At 37.2% G+C, this 22,831-nt stretch overlaps 1 protein-coding gene and 1 long non-coding RNA gene across 2 annotated transcripts in view; both read left to right on the top strand.

Moving 5' to 3' along the window:
- MAIP1 (matrix AAA peptidase interacting protein 1) overlaps positions 1 to 10,236 on the top strand; it is a 17,555-nt gene extending 7,319 nt beyond the window's left edge. Inside the window, exons 2-5 of the mRNA XM_075180099.1 lie at positions 30 to 101; positions 1,204 to 1,330; positions 4,181 to 4,331; positions 10,045 to 10,236. Coding sequence (XP_075036200.1) covers positions 30 to 101; positions 1,204 to 1,330; positions 4,181 to 4,331; positions 10,045 to 10,123 — 429 coding nt within the window. The 3' untranslated portion in view covers positions 10,124 to 10,236. The remainder of the gene's footprint in view (positions 1 to 29; positions 102 to 1,203; positions 1,331 to 4,180; positions 4,332 to 10,044) is intronic.
- LOC142096979 (uncharacterized) lies at positions 5,400 to 8,023 on the top strand. The gene is made up of 2 exons (XR_012678077.1): positions 5,400 to 7,192; positions 7,224 to 8,023. It is a non-coding gene; the product is annotated as an uncharacterized LOC142096979 (long non-coding RNA).
- Positions 10,237 to 22,831: the final 12,595 nt, after the last annotated feature.

The raw sequence follows: 22,831 nt of genomic DNA on the forward strand, positions 1-22,831 counted from the left end.
CTCATTGTTTGTTTGTTTATCTTTTTCAGGCTTTCACATTTGTTTCCAGAATGCTGTCTCAGTGCAAATTTGATGCTCTAGAAAATCTTGTGGCCAGTGAGGTACCTGTTGTTACTGCCTTCTCACTAGCTATATATTCTATTTTGGTAATGTTTTTCAGTAGCCACTGTTTTATAGATGCCATTTTGATGCAAGAAAATAACTAGATGTGTCTGTAACCATTCTGCATCTTGAGGCAGAATCTGAACTCTTCCATTCCCATCCCTTAATTTCTCCATACAGACATTTTTATTGTTTCCAAACGAACAACTGCACAATCACATCAATATACAATTGAGGCACACAGCTCCTAGCTCTTTATCATATTGTTTGCAGACATTACAGTTTTGATCTGTCAGAGAAGAAAGACATTTGCAGTGAATACCAATAAGGTACAGTTAAGGGATTTTTCCACTGAATATGATTAGTTTTAGAGAACAATTTGGCCATCTACACAAGTGGATTTTTTTTATTTTAAAACAAATTGTTAAAAATTGATAGGATGGTATGGTTAAATTGTAACTTTCATCAGCTTTACTTACATAACCTTTGTATTAGACTGCAAAGTAAAAGTTACAAATCTATTGATGTCACGTTAGTAGAAATTACTAGTGTAGATCCATTCATAATTTTACTCAAAAGGAAATAGAAACCTCACTAATACCAAAGCAATTCAACTCTCAACTCATTATGTACATACAAATAAACTACACCTATGTGCTGAACACAATAAAAAAATAAGATTTTTATGGGTATAAAGTTTTTGTTTAACCAGTGTTTTAACTCCTTCATAACCATATCAATTGTTTTGGACATAGGTCACTTTCCATTTTTTAGTCTATCCCATCAAAATTGTAGGAATCAACTTTTGTAGCTATGGATTTAGTTTTATAAACTTTATACCAGATGATAAAGACATGAGATTGTATATGTGAGCATATGTTAGTAGGCATCTATGTATCCTAACTGTAAGTGCTGCTTTACATGAGAATGTGGTATGGAAGGGTTCATATTAGTTTACATGCATGCTAGGTTGTGATGTTAGAAAAAACAACTTTATCTTGCCTGCTGTGTAGGAGCTCAGCTTTGAGAAGGAGTAAAAGTATACTTGGGAAGGAGTATGCTTTAATTCTTACTAATTTAAGTTATGTTTTTTTGCCATAGATCCTGAAGGACTTGCAGGAAAAATGCTCAGTACTTTCTGACAATTACAGATATGCTCTGGCAGCTAAGTCAGATGAAATTATGTACACATTTCCTGGAGATGTTGCCATTTACTATGATGATAACGGTATGTGTGGAATGGGTTCATTTAAAGCAATATCCCACAGTATTTCTATATATAGCAAGTTACGTATCTTTTAAGCATGCATCTGTCATTTTTCTTCACTTAGAGCATCTATGCTATCAGTTCCTTTTTTGTAATCCACAACCTGGTCTTACAGTTTTATTTTTGGATGCAGGCAAGGTCCCTTTTATTTGACTTACCCTGAGTGGCAGGAACACTGACTTACGGCTTTTCTGTGACTGACAAGCACATTGCATTTCTCTAAACTACCAATTTAATTTTAACATCAGAACCTATTGCTTACCATGTCATGCTAGACTGCTCCCTAGTTAAACAGTTTACGCAAACCCTCGCTAAACTGGCTCTGGCTAGGTTTTCACACCCTTTCAACCAAGGCCTTTAACTCTTTTTATTGTATAGAATGCAAAGGAAGAAATAAACAATAGTAGAATTATGGATAATTCAAAGCATTCAATTTGTCTGTACATATTGACATAAACATTCAATGTCATTAGTTTTCAATGTTAATATTAACGTCTATAGAGTTTTGCCTTCCGAGAATCATATGACATATCAAAAGAAAAGAAATGGAAGCATTAGGCAGGTAAAATTGCATGCTTCCTTTGCATAGATATACATTGACATTTAAAATTACATGTGAACATATATATTACACAATACTGTGCAAAAGTTTTAGGCAGGTGTGGAAACAATGCTTTCAAAAATAGAAGTGTTAATAGTTTATTTTTATCAATTATCAAAATGCAAAGTGAATGAACAGAAGAGAAATCTAAATCAAATCAATATTTGGTGTGACCACCCTTTCCCTTCAAAACAGCGTTAATGCATCAATTCTTCTAGGTACACTTGCACAAAATTTTTGAAGGAACTCAGTAGGGAGGTTGTGCCAAACATCTTGGAGAACTAATCACAGATCTTCTGTGGATGTAGGCTTGCTCAAATCCTTCTGTCTCTTCATGTAATCCCAGACAGATTTGATGCTGTTGAGATCAGGGCTCTGTGGAGGCCATATCATCACTTCCAGAACTCCTTGTTCAGCCTTACTTTGATTATAGTTGTTAATGAAATTGGCTGTATGTTTGGGGTCCTTGTCCTGATGCAGAATAAATTTGGAGCCAATCAGACACCTCCTTGATGGTATTGCACGATGGATAAGTACATGCCTCTATTTCTCAGCATTGAGGACGCCATTAGTCCTGACCAAATCCCCAAGGTTTCTTGTAAGTTTGGGGCTGCCATCATTCAATCACGTCTATATACAAATGTTAGATATGCTGCTCCTGTTCAGTATGTGCTATAGTAAGAGGCTACACACCACCTTCCACATATTTTATAACATTTGTCTGGACAAATCCTTTGCTTATATAACACTTATTCAAACCGTAAAGTATTACTTATTACTTGTTTCCAGGCCGCAAATGAGGGAGGTGAAAGGCACTGTGAGAATAATGCAGTGACTATCCTACCATAGAAAGTGGGTTACTTTACTAAAGATGAACACAATTTTCAGATATTTCCTTATCCAGGAGCCCTAATTGGAATATACTAGGCTCAATAGGATAAGAAATAAGGAGAGAATTTGACAAAACTGACTACTTTTGAGGCAAATTGGGCAATTATCGGACATAACAAGAAAGTGCCAGGTCTGCCTTTAGGGCATTTTGTAGTAAAGCTAAATGTATCTTAGGCTACCTACCAATGAAAGTCCAATCAATCTGACAAGTCATGCGTACACACTGACACGATTTACCTTCAGATCTGTGCTCTTCATCTGGTCCTCTAACCGTTAGAGAATGACAGCACAATATTCATCCATTCATTATTGTCACATTATCACACTGATTAAAACAGTCTTGTTATAGCTATCCACATGTCCTAATGAATTCCGTTAGCTTCTGTGACTCTGAAACGAAACATTCTGTCTCAGAATGAACAAATGAATTATTCCTTCTACAGCACTCTTTACATTTATTCACAGAGACATTCATTGCTAGCATCGGCTGAAAAGAGCCCGACTCTGCAACTCTATGGAGATTGTGAGCATCAGTGCATACACACTACATGATTGGTCGGAAAATTTTAAACCGTACGACCAACCAAATGAAACGATGATCGGCACTTTGGGACGACTTTAGATCATCGTGTCACTATACATACCCACACAATATCTGACCAAACGGTCAGATGTCGGTTGATTGGAGGTTTATGATGCAATCATCGGGCCAGTGTGTACCTAGCCTAATCCTAGCTATATTAAGGTTAAATAGGCTTAGTGTCTTATGAACAGCTGCTTTTTGGTGAAGCTAGAAGAGATGTTGTCCCAATTGTCAGTCTCTAAATTTCACGTGTAAACAATACAAAGAGGTTGAACATTATTTTGGACACTAATTATCCAGTATGCTGTGTAGATATCAATATGGATTTACAATATTCCTATAGTGGGGTAATAAGATATAATGCAGAGGGCTCTGGGGTTGTGCCTCCAGGCCATGTGTAAGCTGAGAAAATGTAACAAAAATAGCACCTAGGGTGATGGCGTGCATCAGTTCCATGAAACAACAGTATTTCATGTATATCCTGAATGGCTACAGCATTCTATCCCACTATTGTCAATTATTGGAAATGTGGAAAATGCAGGTTGGATAATATAGGAGTTTGGAAAGGATATCTGCATTTATTTTCTTGGCAGATGACCATATGTAAAATGCCAATCGATGTACATATGTTTGTGGACCACTAGTATGTACAATGGGCCTTTATAAAATATACTGTCCTTTATCGCAGAAGTGTTGTGTTTTCAGTGTTTCAATCATTTGTGTCTCTTGTCCACAGGTAGGAAGTTTGTCCGCATACTCATGCGTTTTTGGTACTTAACATGTGCAAATATTTCTGAAGAGGAACTAGAAGGAACAAAAGTATTCCAAGTGGTAATGGGAAATCCGGATGTAAAAGACACGAAGCGCATGCTCACTGCAAACTACGAGTAAGATGCTAAGTACAGAATACATTGTTCTCTTCTAAGACTCCCCAAAGTATGGACAGAAAATGTGTAATATTAGTGCCCTGTAAATGGATTATTATCATGTAGAAGAAGTGCGAGTCTTCTCTCAAGCCGATGATTAATTATAGACGTCAGTGTGTAGACGGCATTTTGCATGATCCTTGTTTTTGTGTAAGTACACAAAGTGATACTAATTCATCCCTTAGAAATATTTATTTTGGTTGCTATGAAATTCTTTATTTTGGCCCAGTTAGTACACAAGGTTTGGTATATTTTACTACAAAACTTCACTCAACACAGCAACTAATATATACAATTCATAGACATCATTAGTGAGCATGATAAAGATTATATAGTCAGCATTGCCATTATAATGCAATCCTGAAAAAACTGGTATGTTGTAACACACTATTCATGGTAAAAGATTACATTTGAGCACTTTTTAATACAAGAATTAACTCTCTGTGCTTTTCTTGTTAGTGTTTTAAGTAACCAGATGCGGCCTTGTAGGCAAAGGGTATTTTTCTACATTTTCAAGAATATAGAGATCTCTGCTGGCGCAAATTGTTACAGTCGCTTATCTGGAAACGTGACTACTAAATAAGAATTATTTAACATCAGTTTTGCCTTAAATAAATAAACAATGTCACCATGTATTTGATCAAATAAAAATCAGTTTTAATACCAGAAATCTTATAGTAACTATATATATTGAGATATAAAAATCAATAAAATAAATCTGTCATAAAATACAAATTTTATTTGGAAACAGCACATAGTAGGAGATAGAAATCGAATTGATTATTTGCAATGTGCTATAAAACGTATAACAAAATAACTTCACAAGTAAATAAAAAAGATAGAAAAGAATTAGCTGTTATATATAAATCATGATATGCACTAATATAAATATTAAATTACAAAATAACTAGTTGGCATCACTGTAATAACTATATATATATATATATATATATATATATATATATATATATATATATATATATATATATATATATATATATATTCAAATGGATTCAGTCCACCCTTAGTTTTACTATATACTTTTTATTTGTATCTTCTATTTCTGAATTATGTCATGTTTAAATATTGCATGTACTAAACCCAACTGAAAATGTACCAGAAGTGTATATAACTTTTAAAATATACACGTTTACTTTTTATTTGAATATTCATGAGAGGGTTGACCTGAAATACCTATCCCACCCACTGCTAACTGCAATATATTATCCCTGAGGTAGCCCGAATCTGTGAGCATGAGACACGTAGATTAACTCAGAACAACACTTTCATTCATTTACCATCTATCTCCGTGTCTGCAGAAACTGTGCACTAGTTACAGTTTAATTAATGCAGGCTACAAAGCGGAGTCTAGAATGAAGGCGCAATCATTACATAGAAGCAGGCTGCTTCTGCTCTTGGAGGAACAAACATTGCCCACATGTGCAGGAAACGCGCACAGCAACAACCTGAGAGCATTGGCCAGCTGTACTCAAGGGAAAACGAAGACAAGTTAGGGTTAAAACAACATTAGTAAGAATGGTAATAATAGTGAGCTTTTTACTTAACTGAACAGTAAGTGGGCAGAACCCCATATACACCAATCAGCCACAACATTAAATCACAGAGGAAGAATGTTAGAGCTTTGTAATATTATCTACTGGTTTAAAAAAAGAAATCTTAAAAATATGCATGAAAATTTATTCATTTGAGATGTAGCTTTTATATAACATTACTGAACACATAGTGTTCCTTTAGGTACGGTACTGTGGAACCCTGCCTAATATTGTGTAGGTCCCCCTTGTGCCGCCAGAATAGTTCTTGTCAAGGCATGGAATCCACAAGACCTCTGAAGGTGTCCTGTGGTATCTGGCACCAAAACGTTAGCAGAAGAACCTTTAAGTCCTGTAAGTTACCAGGTGGGGCCTCCGTGTTTCAGACTTGTTTTTCTAGCTCATCTCACAGATGCTTGATATGAGGCCAAGTCAACACCCTTGAACTCTTTATCATGTACCTCAAATAATTTCTGCAACAATTTTTACAGTGTGGCAGGGTGCATTATCCTGCTGAAAGAGGCCACTGCCATAAGGGAATGCCAGGACCTAAGGTTTCCCAGTAGAACATTGCCTTGAGCATCACACTGTCTCTGCGACTTACCTTCTTCCTATAGTGCATCATCGTGCCATACGCAGCCCCATACACAGCAATTTGCGATGCACTGTGTGTTCTGACACCTTTCTATCATTAACTTTTTTAGCAATTTGTGTTACAGTAGCTTTTCTGTGGCTTTGGACCAGGCGGGCTAGGTTTCGCTCCCCACTCGCATCATTGAGCCTTGGGCCCCCATGTTCTTGTCATCGGTTCATCATTTGTTCTTCCTTGGACCACTTTTGGTAGGTACTAACCATTGCGTAGCGGGAACACCCCACAGACCTGTCGTTTTGGAGATGGTCTGACCCAGTTATCTAGCCATCGCAATCTGGTCATTTTCAAAGTCGCTCAGATCCCTACACTTGCCCATTTTCCCTGCTTCCAATGCATCAACTTCAAGTACTGACTGTTCACTTCTTGCCTAATATATCCCACCCCTTCACAGGTGCAATATTAATAAGATAATCAATGTCATTCACTTCACCTGTCAGTGGTTTAGTGTTGTGGCTTATCGGTCTATAAGCTAATTTTGGACATACAGGACATGATGCCAGTGAAATCACACTGCACATGCCCAGAAAGAGGAAATGCACCTATACAGAATTGCGTGATTTTGACATTTACACCTTTCTGGGAAGGAGGGAATGTTCTAATGTAGGCCGAGTACAGTAAGGGCATGTTCGTGCAAACTGCAAACTGATGCAGGCATGTACACAGACGCATGTATAGGGGATTAAAAAGTTGCACATTACATATTGTTGCACAAAATATTGTAACAATTTGCACCAGTAGATATCTACTGGTGCAAATTGTAGATAACAGACAACAGTTTTTAAATAAATAAATGAATAATAAATTGTTGCCTTTCCGGTTTTAGTTGATCTTAATGCTAAATGCAAAAACTCAAATGTTATTGTTACAGACATTGCACAAATAAAAATAACAGCGGGTGCTTCAGAGCAAACTGTGATAGTGTAGGCCTAGAATCGTCCCGAGCTTTGCTTGGGAGATAAAGCAGTATGATTGGACGCAATCACAGCTATGCTATAATCTAAAGTACTCTGGCATTACTAGATCTGCACATTGTTCCCATCATTTTTCAATGTTCTGTAGATTTAGTATTAATAAATTTACATTAAATGGATTTTGGAAATGCAGTTAAAATGTCCCTGTTTTATTTGAAAATCTTAAGATGATGGCACAGCTCTAACTAGTGATTGCAGGAGGTAATTAATCAGAGACAAACAAGACAAAAAACACAGCTACATCACTATCACTATTAAGCTATCACAGTAAAGATATAATCTTAATTAAATTTAGCAAATTGTGTCAAATAAAAATATATAGGATTTTACTATGCCTCTCACAAAGTCCAGAACAAGTGGCCCCCAATGACTGGTGCGTTATAAGCTGCAAGATACAAGTCTATATATTGTAATGTGGCTGGATAATTCGCGACTCAAGGGAAATCTTAAATGCAAATTCAAGGAGAAGAGGGAATTTTTTTTTTAAAAAAAATCTCTTGCATGCAGTAGTCACACTTCCTTCAGCCCTCCCTGAATCCCCAAGATTGTCCCCAGCAGGCAATATATACCCTCTTATATCAGATTGGACTGTTTCATATACAAAAATTTACAACAACAAAAAGACAATTGTTGTCGGCGCATGTTTTTAACACTGTATATCTGTGTGTATCTACCAAAATGAAAACTTGAGGCATTAGTTCACATTTTGATCAAAACATTTAAGCCTGAATCCCAGCGTCAAGGGCACCTCATTATATGCAGGTCCTACACTGACCTATATGCTTCAAACACCAGTAAAATGCAGTTAAAATCAGATCCCAGGTACAGGGTCTTACATCTAGTACGCTGGCTTGTCTGCTACAGCCAAAAAGTCTTATATAGGCCAGAATAACAGCTGTCTACACAACTCAAGGCAATATTTTGAATCAAAATCAGGGCAGAAATAAGACAGCTCTCTATTAATCCCATATTATACATTAATAATAACAACAAACTCAGGCGCCAGAAAACAAAATTAAATAATAGTAAATTAGTGCCTCTCTGATCTGCTGCTCTTAAAGGCAGGGTACTAAAACCTGTATATAGCAATAATATAAATACAATGCTAATGCAGAAAATATATCACATTTCTTAAAATTAAAACAATAAAAACATTTTAAGACCCTAATCCAAGCTGACAAATTATACAAATACCCATATAATATGGATAGATATCCAAACACTTAAAACAGATAAAGCATGCATTATTGTTCACAAAAGGAGAGATGATAATCTCAAACAGCTATTAATGTTAACAGATATCTCTGGAAAGGAACTTTAATAGCCATTTGAGAATATTATCTCATCTTTTGTGAACCATAATGCGTGCTTTATCTGTTATAAATGTTTGGATGTCTATCCACATTATATGGGCATTTGTATAATTTGTCTTTTTGTGTCTTAAATGTTTTGGGATTTTTTTGCGTTTTTTTTTAATACATTTGTAATACTTTCTGTAGCAGCGATCCCATATTATACATGGTACAAGCTGCACAGCAATTGTCGACGATTGTCAACATTGTGTATAACATGTGTACAATACATATATATATATATATATGTGTGTGTCTAGAAAAATGAATGTTATTAAACTAATATGTTATTATTGGTGGTTTGTCACAGAATAATTCAGCAAAACAATAATGCAAGTTTAAAACTAATTATTTTAAGCATTTTTTCATGTAGATATTTATAAAAACTGGTGTAGGAAAAGGTTGGCAAAAAATCAGGTTCTAGCTGTAATTGTAATTTTTTCATGCACTTTTACCAAATTTGTTTTAATAAAGTTTTAATAAATATTCCCAATTGGCTTTCATAGATTAAAAAACATACCTTATCGCCTATTAAATGCATAGGGTTCATTTTGCTCATTAAATTGGTGGGTTTCCAATGTCCAAATACTTTGTTCAAAAGTTACTGCTGGTAACTAAGGCTGGGTACACAATATACAAACTTTCTCCCGATATCCTTAACGATTTTTACCAACAATTTTAAAAAAAAAAATAGTCCCAATCCCATACCGATTCATGTGTACACACTAAACACATTACAATTTACCTTCAGATCTGTGCTCTTCATCTGTCATAACCATTGGCTGAAAAGATCGTCATTCTGCACACTCCATAGAGATCTATGAACGCTACTGGTCCTGATTGCATTCACACTGCACATTTTTAGTCCGGTTTAAAAACCAGATGAAACGATACGATGAGCTTTGGAACGATAATCGTTCATCGTTGCAGCGTACACACTAATGTGATATCGGGCTGAATGGTCGTTTATCGTTTTATTGGCCCAATAGTTGGCTGAAAACACTCTATTGTGTACCCAGCCTAAGTAAGTGCACTACAATTGTTTGTGATACATATTTTGCTCTTAAATGTCTTACAGTTTAATTAAAAACGTTTTCAGTGATTTCTCATTTCTTTTGACTCATTCACTGATGCTTCTTGTCTTTCTAGGTTTCGCAGAGAATTTACTCAGGGTGTAAAACCAGACTGGATCATCACACGCATTGAATACTCAAAATTGTTACAATGAATTTAAATGGAATTCTCTCTCTTTTCATTCTGACTCAGTTCTTAGAGCTGATTATTATAAACTGTTGGTATATAAAAATCTAATTTAATAAAACGGTCTCTTTAATTATAAAATTCTAATTGTATTTTGAGATTGACTTAGAATTTGATTTCATAGACTCCGTATGTATCAGAATAGTGTGCACAATGTGAATTAACAACACAAATCACATTTATGTTTCTCACCAGTGTGCATATTTCTGAATGACAAGCTTTTCTCAGACCTGTGTGAGTGAATTGGTTTACATTCCTTACACTCCAGTGCGAATGCAACAGGCTCCAGCTTGTGTGAGACACTAAAAGGTTGGAGCCTGCAAGTTACACTCTCCGCTGATATTAAAGAAAAAGAAGTATTAGGACCCTACCAACTCAAACAGAGTAATGTCTGAAAAGGGATTGTACCTTGCAGTTTTTTTTGTTAGTTTTTTTTTTTTAAATAAAATATTTTTATTTGGTTTTGGCATCACATAGAAACAAAACAAGAAGAACATCCTGTCTACTTCTCTCATCTATCAGAACATAATTATTGTCATACATCTGAACTGTGCAAACCAATTAAACCAGATAACTTATGAGGGTAAGTGACCCCCGGACCCGCCGTGACACAACGTTGTTGACAAACTACTAAGATATTTTGCAATAAACAAGAATCTTAACGTGGTCCAACCACAGTATTTCTCCAGAAGCACTACGCAGGGCTGACCATGAATACCAATGCAGGTTGGAAAGAGAGGGGTGTAAATCCCAAACCCCCCCCCATCTGACATCATCATCTTGCTGGGGGTGAAAAACGAACTCGGACATTTAAAAATGATGCCAGAACTTGTGATATTTACGCATGGCCTTACGACTCATACATAAACCGTTCATGTTTCCACACCTCATTGACCAATGCGTTCCAATTGTGAACATTTGGTGGCTTCTTGCCATCCATCCCCTTGCAAGAATTTCCATGGCCAGATAGACTTAAGTAAATATGCAGTATATTTGAAAATCTGCTTATTAAGACTCTTCCAACGTGATGCCAAATAGCGGGGAGTAGATGTGACCGCATATCTCATCCCAAAAGGCATGAACGACCGGAAACATCCACAAAAGGTGCCCGAGGCAACTCCGCACTTGGGGCACTCACAGGTGGTGCGTCATCCCAGTTTGTGCAAACGGGTGGGGGTGAAATATACTCTGCAACATGTAGAATTGAACCTGTTGGAACCACCGACATGAGGTGGCATCAATAGTAACCCCTATCATTAAACTCTAGACCTCACCGAAGAGGACACCCAAATCAGCTTTGCAACTATTCCTGAGCGAGTCCAAACCCTCTGGGGATAGCTGAGTCAACAACATAGCATAGAGCACAGATATGGTCTTCGAGGAACCCACAGTGTGCAGAAGATTTTTAACAGGATAATCCAGAATCTGTCAAATTGTGCCCTAGGACGTGTCTTAGCTGCAAATAACGAAAAACAGAGTCATCAGGAAGGTGGACTGTAGTTGTTCAAATGTCTGTATATAATTGTTCTCGTATACCTGAGCAATGGTATGTATCCCTGCCTTTCTCCACAACACAGTCCCTGCCAGCGTAACCAGCTCCCATAAGTCTCAATTAAACCATAAAGGAGGTTCCGGGTCTTGCCCCTCGTCTCCCAAGAGAGTATGTGTAGCGGGGAGGTATTTCGGCTGAATGACCATTTTTATATGGTTAATCCTACCAGAAACCGTAAGGGGGAGCTTTTGCCAAGAGTGGCACTTGTTTTTAAGATATTCAGTTACCGGGTCAATACTAAGTCTGACATAGTCCGATGCATGTGTCATTACCCAGATTCCTAAGTATTTCAACTTTGAAGCCCACATTAGTGAATAACAGGAATTAACGTTTGGCGAGGTCTGCCAACCCAGTGGAAAAACAATGGATTTGCTCCAATTTATTTGAAGGCCGAGAAGCTTCCGAAGCTCTCAACCACTTCAAGGAGGTGAGCCACATTCCCCTCAGATTCCGGCAGGAAGATCAGCATACAGTGCAATGTGTCATTGACTCTGAGAATGATAATGCCTCGAATGAGGAATTAGATTGGTTAAGAGGAGCCAAGGGTTCATTTGGTAGTGCAAGTAGGGCAAGGGACACCCATGGCAAGTTCCCCGCCCCAGACCAAATGTTGCTGTGGTATATCCTTTGACACAGATTCTGGATGCTGGTGTAGGGCAATGTAAGTACCAGATCAATAAACCGAGGGCCAATGCCAAAACTGGCTAGCATGTGCCACAGGTAGCCCCATTCAACAGAATCGAAGACCCTGGCCGCATCAAGGAACACAAACACTGTCGTCCATGTCACCTGTACCTGTGTAAGCAGATCAAAGGGTCCTTGGATAGATGAATATCAGTAATCTGTGAAATCAGGTCTAATATGTTGTCCCAGAATTGAGATATTGGACAGTCTCATCAAATGTGTAAGAAGGTAATAATATATCCGCAATTCCAAGAGCACAAGCGGGACAAATGGAGATATTCCTTAGTTTAGTGGGGACCATGTACCATCTAATATACATTTTGTAAGTTCTCATGTACAGTTGTGTTGATTGAAAAATTTGCAATGCACTCATTTATGAGCAACCATTTTGCCTTGTCTAGCGAGATCCCTAGGTCTTGTTCCCTTGCTCGTTCAAATGACTCCACTGATTGAGGGGGTGGGGGATAGGCAGTGTGGTGCACTAATGAGATAGTGCCCAGTCTTCCTGGGGGTAAATGTATGAACCATCGGTTTCTGCAAGTCCCTGGATATCGTAAGCTTTGCAGGGGAAATTTAAAGCAGCGATTGTTTTAAAGGCAAGTTTTCCCTGCAAAGTTGCCGATTTCCGGGGACTTTCAGAAACCGATGGTTCATACATATACCCCCTGGTGTGTAAATACAGAAACGCTCATACTTTGTTGGGGATCTGAAGTTGGAAGATTGTATTTGAGCCTATATGAAACTTTTCAATTGAATATAGTGAACGTGAAGAGTGTGAGGGAGATTATAGGTTGATATGTTTTTTGTTAGTACTATTTGGTATATGCTGTTAATGAAGTCTCTTTGCTTCAGTGTTTTAAGCATGGCACAGTAATCACCCCCATGACAATACCCTCCCATGCTTGCATGCTTTTGGATTGAAAAAGGAGTTTAAACAATAACAAGTAATACTACTGCAGCTGAGACCACATAGACATATTACGAATGAAAGTGAGAGAACTACTTTGTAATAATAAAAGTAGTTTAGCATGTACGCATCCACAACTTATTCAAACTAAAACACTGTCATCACAATGGGTTAAAAAGCAGGAAGATGATGAATTCCATCTCCACCCAGGAGACTATCTGGTATTCAGTCATTCACTCTGACTACTTTCAATATATCTTGTGAAAAGACACATTCATGTGTATTTTGCGTTTATCTCCTACCTGGGAAAAAAATATTTCCCTAAGTGTACAAAGACCTCATTCATTTTCTTCTAAAATACACATGTACATACTGTGCTGACAACTTTTGAGGCTTGAGAATTCTCTTCTGAGATTACAGCCATATTTTAGTGTACTTTGCACCCTATCATTTGATATATTTGGCGCTGTATCTACTGTTCTTGTAATTTTACTGTGTGTTTTGACACACATTTTAAGGGGATCTTGGATATAGCAATGTTACATGTTCAAATACTGTGGGTATTGGTGACACAAAATTTAGATGAAGACAAAATTGTATAATGAGGCCCAGGTAGAGTGTTTTTGCAGTATGTTTTTCAGAATTTTAATACAAAAAGGAGCTCTTTAAAGGCTTTAGCTTTTGACAACAGCTTTTATCTTTCACTAGTGCTCTTATCCCCCATTAGATCGATCTGTTACACACTTGAATTAAAAAAGGAAAAATTATATATTAACAAACTGTAAAAATGATTTAATAATAATATCACAATTAAAATAACTTAGGATTCAGTAAATAGGATTCATAATCCTTGAATTCAGTAAATGGAGACCTCATATTCGAGCAGCCCTTGGTTGAATCATGCATGAAAATTTTAACCAAGGAGGTCTGGCTCAGCCTTCATAACTCACAAGCAAGGTCTAAAGAAGGTCTGAATAACTGAATTCAAAATGTATCAGGTTGCCAAGATTATAAACCCACAAACTTAAAAAAATGCAACTCTGCAACGCAACTCTTCCTAAAGCGGTGATGGACGGACCCATCTGCATTCATCTAACATAAGTATTATTTTAGGGGTTAGGAGTTAAGGTTAGGCTTAGGAGTTAGGGTTAGGCTTAACCTTACCTTTACAAGATGGTAAGGTTAACCCTAACCGTAACTCCTAACCCTTACCCTAACCTTAACTCCTAGCCCTAATACCCCTAACCCTAAGCCCTAAAATAATACTTACGCTAGATGAATGGCAGTCGGGTCAATCCATCGCTGCTTTAACAGGAGTCGCGTTTTCACGTGACGTCATTTTCCACAGTCGGCATGACATCGGGTCATCACATGAAGTTATCTGGATTATGGTAAATCGATTTATTTTTCAGGTCGGGGTAGTAGTTCTTCGGAATCCCCATGTTGTCTTAGTCCATGTCGGGGTAGTCATTATCGTTAAACTGACTACTACCAGTCTGAACAATGCTATCCTAACATCAAAGTGAATACTGATATGCAACTGTTTGCAACGTAAGCAATTACATTCATATATTGCTAATACAACAAACATTGCAGAGTATACTTTAGAATATGCTAATATTTACAATATCTGTTCTAAAATTATTATTAGGTTGAGTTGGTAAATAATAGTCTGAATTCTAAATTAAAGAGCTGATTGTGCAGGACAGTTCACATCACTATTTTTAAGAAAAACAATGTCATAAAAGATAAACAAATAATGTGTATTATTAAGTAATGGTGCTGGCAGCATAAAAAGTGTCTGTGTAATTGCATTTTGCTAGTACAGCTAATTTCAAACCATTAAACAGATTCTCAATGGGATTGTGCTTTGACTGGGCCACTACTTATTTAGTATTTAATTCACCAGTGTGGCTTTTGCTGTATGGTTTTGGGTTATTGTTCTATTTTATTTTATATATAAAAGATATAATTTATTGAAGTTTTTTGCAGACACTAAAATAAACAATAAAAGGAAGATAAAATGTAAAGGAAAGGCGGAGGGGGGGGCGAACAAAAAGAAAAAGGGCAACAGCAGGAGGGGAAGAGGATACTAAGAATCAAACAACTGCTTAAAACATAGCAGGGGGCAAAGTCAACCAAACCGCATTGCATAGCGAAACAAGTGCATTGACAATAGTGGTCAAAATCACAGGTATGCAGAGTGGAAGAGAAAGACAGGGAGAACAAGAAGGAAACTTAATAAGGGAAAGGAAGGGGAAACGGATGGCCAGCTCGGGTCCCTCATGCAGAATATAAGAGTAAAAACTTAGATACTCATGTGGAGGAAAAGGTTAAACAGCAACCTTGTAATAAGAGATTCAGCAGTGCCAAATAGCCTGAAATTTAACAGGTCATCATGGAGTATACTTGTGATAAACTCACAATGATAGGTTTGCCAAATTGTTTTAATCACTGCAGAGATTTCAGGGAGGTCAGACTGTTTCCAGTTAGCAGCTATCGCGCACTTGGCAGCATTCATCAGAGCCGACGTATTGGTGTCCAGTTTGGAACAATGTAGACGGGAGTAAAGATGGACAGGTAGGAATCACCAGGTTTGGGAGGTTGTGGATTAGATCATGAATACAGCACCAGAAACTCACAACCTTTGAACAAGTTCACCAAATATGACTAAAAGCCATCTTGACCATAATTTCTCCAACAAGATTTGGAAGAATAAGGATAGATCGCGTATAGGCTGGTGGAGACCAAGGACAAGTAAGAAATGTTGTATGCGCAGAGGTAGAATTTTGTGTATTATATTAGTAAAAAAGCAACTGAATTGTTATAATTGGTTATAAAATATTTTTTTCTCCGATTCTGTGTCTTTTGTTTTATCTTTGTAACTAAGCAGATCTTTTCTATCCAGGTTCTCTATAGCTGTGAAAGCTTTCTCCAACTGAACTTGGTCGTATAATTTCTCTTTGAACTATGTTGTTAGATGGTCACCTTGTGTTCTATAGTTTCTAATATCCAAACAGTTCCTGCTTACCATATTGAACCGACCGATAGGAATATTCGAAAGCCAATGAGGATGCTTGTTGCAATAATTTTTGGGACAACTCAGAATAGCAAGTATTCAGACAATGATACCCCTTATTTGGATTATATTCCACATTGAATCAAACTTTTGATACTTAACTACAAGTGTACTGAGACATTTTTTCTTGTCGTCTATGGTATCTGGGGTGGGGACCACGTACCATCTATAGAGGAGTTAATAAGCGTTTGCTTTGGTATGAACACAAACAAAACTCTTGAAAATTTCGATAATTACTCTAGGGGTTATTGTGCTATTAGAATGTAAATCTCCCAAGTCCAAAGTCTCTTTCAAATGGCAGCATATTTTCCTCCAATGTTTGCAAATTTTGTGGTTAATAAATTTAAACTTCTATTTTGATAAGTTTTCCAGGTACCATTTTCACTGGCAAGATTTCAAGTGAGTTGTCTTCAATAGTGGTTTTCTTTTGGCCACCCTTTCATAAAGCACACACTTGGGAAGAGTCTGGGATATTTGTTGTCTCATGGACAGTTCCTCCCACCTCTGCAATTTTTATAATGATCATTTATTTATAAAGCACCAATGTTTTATGCAGTGCTGTACATTGAGGGGATCATGATACACATATGTTACATACAATGACATGAAAGTAAAGATGGCCCTGTCCAAATTAATATCGTAGATTTGTAAGGTGCCACACTGCTCCGCAGTGGGGAAAGCAGGACATATATGAAACAGAGATATACAAGGTGCACACACAAAAAAATGTGATTAAGGGTAGAGAAGGCTCTACTCATGGAAGGGTGCACAGCTGAAACACGAGGAGTAAGTGTGGTCTCAGAGTGGTGATTGGAACAATTGTGAGGTTGTATTAGTGGGGATAGTATGGGTGGTGGTAGTAGAGTAAGCTTGTAATCTAAGAGTATGGAGAACAATTGGTACATAAGTTAGCAGAATAATATTATTAGCTGGTGTTGGGAAAGTGCATATGGATACTATAAGGCAGAAGCATTATTAGCTACCAATATTAAAGCAGAAAATGGTATTTTTGTGCAATTACCAATGGTGTGGTACAGTTCGAAATAAGGGGAGACAGTGGAAGGTGGAGATATGAAAGATTAACTAGTCATTGTAGAAATTTTAAGTCAGCTGTTGGCAACCAAACTGTCCTTCTTCATTTTTATTAATTAAACCTCATTCTTTTGTTTCTGGAGAAGGTTTTTGCTTTCATGTCGCATAGGCACTTGATTTAGTTACCAGGTTAATGGCATCAAAGCCAAGAGTCCTCCTAGCACCCATGTCCTTAGTGAATTTGGTGCCAATCTTCTAGAGTGGTTATAGGTTTCTTGTAAGCCTTTCTTAAAAGTGCCTGTGGGGAAAGGAGGTGACTGCAGACTATAAAACATATACTTTTTCTAGCCCTCTGGTTCCCCCATGTTTGTCAGTCATATTTAAGCTTGTGTATATTCTATTTTGAAAGTAGTTAAAATAACTGCCATCTTGTATCCTTAGCATGCAGACTAGTCCATTGTTTCAGTCTATGCAAAAAGGATTATTGTCCACCAGTCCTGTATGAATGTACTTCACACCAGGGGGTCTTCTGTCTTCCTTTAGCTTTGATCTGTGTGTGCTAGCATAGGAAAAGGGTCCACAGACAAAGCTCTATGTTTAATTACAGAGGACTGCATTGTGTATTTAAATCGAAGTGTGTCTGGAGGGTGATATTTCCACATAACAATACCTGTTCCTAATTAAATCAAGAGTGACTAATCTGCGATCTCCTTGCATGTATGTTTACCTGTGAAAAGATAAACACAGAAAAAGGACCAATCAGGCCGATCCTGGAATTGCTGATGAGGTCATTTCTGGGCTTAAAAGACAGCTAGAGAGAACAGCAAATTGGCATTCACTACAAAGTGATAGCTGAGGTCAGGCTGGCGTTGAGATATATTAATCTTTGCCCCTGACAGGAAAGGGACAATCGGTCCCTGGAGTACTGCCATGCCCTGATCTACTTCTCCAGGTCTTGGGGAGCTGTGTGTCTGCCGAAAGTGGAGTGACAGTTACTTAGGGCCACTACGTTTGCTGGTAGTCTTAAAGGAGAGAGGCAGCAGTCCCTGAAAGTAACAAGGATACTGGTGAGGTGTTTTTATTATACCCTGTATGTTGTCTATGCCAGACTGTAGTGTTATAGTAACATAGTAACACAGTTGATGAGGTTGAAAAAAGACACCAGTCCATCAAGTTCAACCTGTTTTTGATCTCCTGCGATCATGCACTTATATTTGAAATTGATCCAGAGTAAGCAACCGCCAATCTGTTTCAATTGTGAAAATCCCCCAAGACCCAATATTGCAGTCCTATTTTTACCCTATATCCACTACTATCCTTTATTTTAATTAATGATCGTATCCCTGGGTACACTTTTCTGCTAAAAATTTGTCTAACCCTTTCTTAAACATATCTATTGAATCTGCCATCACAACCTTCCCTGGCAATGAATTCCATATCTTGACTGTCCTTACTGTAAAAAAAACCCTTATGTGTTTCAAGTTATTATTTACATCTGTTTATTGCTGTTTTGTGCTACCATTTTGTTAAATAAACTTATTTGTGTTATTTCGGATATTTGCCTGGGTGATGTTGAACCTTGTATAGGTACCGGGTAGGCCAGCTGTGCGGTCCAGAAGGTTATGTTAAACCCGGTATCCTCACAGTGCCTTTATCTTATGGATGCTCAGTTTTGAAGGACAGTCTATTCTAGACAAGCTCACAGGTGTGTCATATTCTCTTGATTTCCTTATGGAACTGACAGTGCTCTGAAGGATATTTTGTGTTTGAAATCTTATTTTCTTCCTCTAATTGGTGCTTTTCAATAGCCATTTCTCAGATTTTCTTTCAATTTTCTTTTACATTTATGATTGAATTTCTTGCTTGAAATGCACTAATCAAGTATACAACCTCTCATTCAGATTTATTTTGAAATAACACAGGCAGACTCCAATCAATTAAATATGAGACATTTGAATACAGTTGATTGCACCTTGGTTTTGTTTAGGTGTAAGTATAAATAACTATGTAATCAAGTATTGTCTATTTGTATTTGTAATTTGTTTATTTGACATCACAGAATATTTAGTTTTCAACAGGGGTAAGAATTCCTGGATGAATCCATTTTGATTCCATGATGTAAGAAACAAAAATGTTCAAATTAAGGTTATTTTTGTTGTAGCCACTGTATTTGCTGTAACCAAACATACACTGAAACATTAGCATTCACTAGTCTAAGTAGCCGCACTCACTAAAATATGCCCATATTTGCCCAGTTTGCTAAGACCCTTGTTTTTACGTCACTGAGTACAATAAGGAATAGGATAAATAATCGAGAATGATAGCGTCAGTAATATTGGTGATCAAACAGTATATTTCCAAGGGGGGGGTAATTTTGTGCAGTGACACCAAATATGAGACGGAGAACCCACGTCACATATTGATTATATTTTATGTTGGTAAGTATAGATTATTTATTTTTCATCTTAAAGCCAATTCTTTGCAACGCCACAGCTATCGGGGGTTCTTTTACTGTCTATATCTGTGCCTACAATCCAGACTTTACCACCACCAGAGGCGGGCCTAGTGGGAGATCTAATGTCCCGCCCCTTTAGTTTACTCCTAGCAGGGCCAGGCTGCCTCAACAGCACACTATACACATGTGCTAGTCGGCAGATACAGGCAGAGGAAGCTGCCCAGCCACACAATCAGAGCAGCCGGACAGGATTCTTTGTAGGCTTTTCAGCCGCCAGGCACATGTATGTAGTGTGCGGCTGCAGGCAGCCTGCCCCAGCCTGTCCCTGCTAAATAGTGTTGTGGTGGGAAGTGACCACCACAACACTATCTAATACAATTAAAGAGCTTTAAACATGTTTGCCTATTAGTTCTATTTTCATTTGGTTTTATACCTGATCCAATTCTTTGTTAATATATATCTTTTTCTCTGCGCATGGAACTTATACTTACTCACTATACATAAGATCCCATGTAGGGGCTACCTTTACCTTTGCATTTCAATTATCTTTACTGTGCTTTATAGCCTATGGGACATAATTGAAGCTTCATTTTATTCCTGGGAGTGCTGTTTGTGAATACGCTCTTTTTATTTTATTGGGTAATTGGTATAATTGACACTATTATCTATTGTATTTTTATATTATGGGAGCAAGTTGTAGTGCTACATGTGTGTAGTATAAGTGTTGCCCTCCTCATGAAATAATACGTTTTGTCCCATCATAAATAATTATTGCCCCATACACAATCAATAGTATTGCCGTCTTAATATAAGAATTCAATAATATTACCCCCCTTAATATAATTAAAAATAAGACGTGCCCCTATTAGGTAATTATAAATTAATTTTGGCCCTTAATCAATAAATATTTTTTTACCCATAATTCATAAGTCTATGTGCCTCCTCTTTGTATGCCCCACATCACCAGCAATTTAACATCCTAGCCTCAAACCGCCCTATAATAAATTCTAGCTCTACAACTACATTTTTGGAGGGGAACCAAATAAAATTGCTTGGAGAAGTTATTCAGTATAACCAGGTTGGCAGGTATGCCTGTTGTGAGTGGCCATGATTTGGGAGGGATGGGTAAGGGCTCAAAAAAAACACAGGACAAGGAAAGATGTCTCTTGCTCTTGACAAGCTTTTGCATGTAGCTACACAATCAGTTATATTGTTTAAATTTTGCAGCCAGAGAGTTCTCTGAATAAGGTCTAAGGTATGCTTAGAGTTTGGGTCATCTACCAATTTGAAATCATGAACACACTGGAGTATTTCAGAATGGCGGAACAAACATTTTCCCTTCAAGAGCAGGTGGAGAATAAGCTATAGAAATGTGGGTCCTTAATTCTGGAGGAGAGGTTGCATCCTTTGTCCAGATTCTGACATAGAGATCTGTCTAAGCGTCTACATATAAAATGCCCTTTTAAGTTTGAGGAAAGCCTTTTAAACATTTACAGTCTATACCGGAGACTTAGAGGAAAACTTGGTGAGGGAAGTGAATGGAGCTATAATGAATATAAATTTCCCGTAATAATTTGCAAATTCAGTAACCTGTTTCAAAAGGTTGAATATCAATAGGATTAGGCCAATCAGGTAATGCTTCAGAAATCATGACTTCCATGAAGAAACATTTCCTTTGCTCAACTTGACTTCTTTTTTTACATTTATGCAAATAATTGATGTTCTTGAAATTTCTGTAGGACTTGTCTGACCTGATGTCAATATTGATGTAGATCCTTAAAGTAAATGAGGATATTCTCAAGGTAGAATATCAGGAATCGCCCCAAAATATATTGAAAAACTTAGTCTACTGTGAGTGTTGAAAATTATTCACTTGTCACCCTGGCTAATGCCAATGAGTTGAAAAGTTTCACCTAAATCTAATTTAGTAAAGAATTTGGCTCCTCCTGGATGGCCGAAAACTTCAGTAATCAGAAGAAGAGGATATCTGTTTTGGCTGTTATTAAATTTAGTTCTCTAATGTGTAATTAATATTTTTTTGAACTAAGAAAAATTCTGCTCCTGCTGGAGAAACAGAAGGAAAGATAAATTATTTTCAAGATTCCTTCATGACCTTGTTATCTTCCTTATACAGAAATAGGAACTTTCCCATGACCCAGCTTTGACAGCGTGGGAAAATCCCAGGTTATAAATAGACCCAGTGGCTGTCATTTTTTCATAATGCAGAAGCAGCTCCTGAGAACAGGACCTACTATACGTTGTCTGAGAGGGTTTTTTTTATTTTTAACAAACATGTTCCGGAGGATTATTTTGGGTTTACAAGCTGGAAGAAAACAAGATTTTTTTTTTACATGATTGGATTACTTTTATTAGGTATTTCTGGAAAGCTTCTAAGATAGTGTGTGTGTGTGTGTGTGTGTGTGTGTGTGTGTGTGTGTGTGTGTGTGTGTGTGTGTGTGTGTGTGTGTGTGTGTGTGTGTGTGTGTAAAATGTGGAGTAGGTGTATGAGAGAGGGTGTGTGAGTGTGTGGTTATGAGAAAGAGAGTGTGAATGTAGATGTAAACAATTCCCTTTGCTGAAGAGTAACTTTGAACCACATTGGCACAATCATTATATCTAGTACTGAATTTGTTGCAATTGTACTATTACACATATTTTGTTAATTTGCACAGTGCCATCTAGCAGAAGAAACTAGGGTGACTCAGATGTTTGTTGAAAATAGTGATCAATGGCACCGCTTAAATGACATAAAAACAGAGCAATTTGTTTAGTGTAAAAGCTTTCAGCTGCTATGGAAATGCATTCAAGTTTGCGATATTTCCATATTTAGCAAGCAGCAAGAAAATCTCTCTTTTCTGTATTAAGCCAAGGAACTTGGATTCAAGTTTCTAATGCAGCTGTTTGAAACTATGTAATTGCTCAAATATTTATACCATATTTAGTATTGAATTAAATAATAATATTTAT

This window comes from Mixophyes fleayi, chromosome 7 (assembly GCF_038048845.1).
Source record: "Mixophyes fleayi isolate aMixFle1 chromosome 7, aMixFle1.hap1, whole genome shotgun sequence".
NCBI classification, from domain to species: domain Eukaryota; kingdom Metazoa; phylum Chordata; class Amphibia; order Anura; family Limnodynastidae; genus Mixophyes; species Mixophyes fleayi.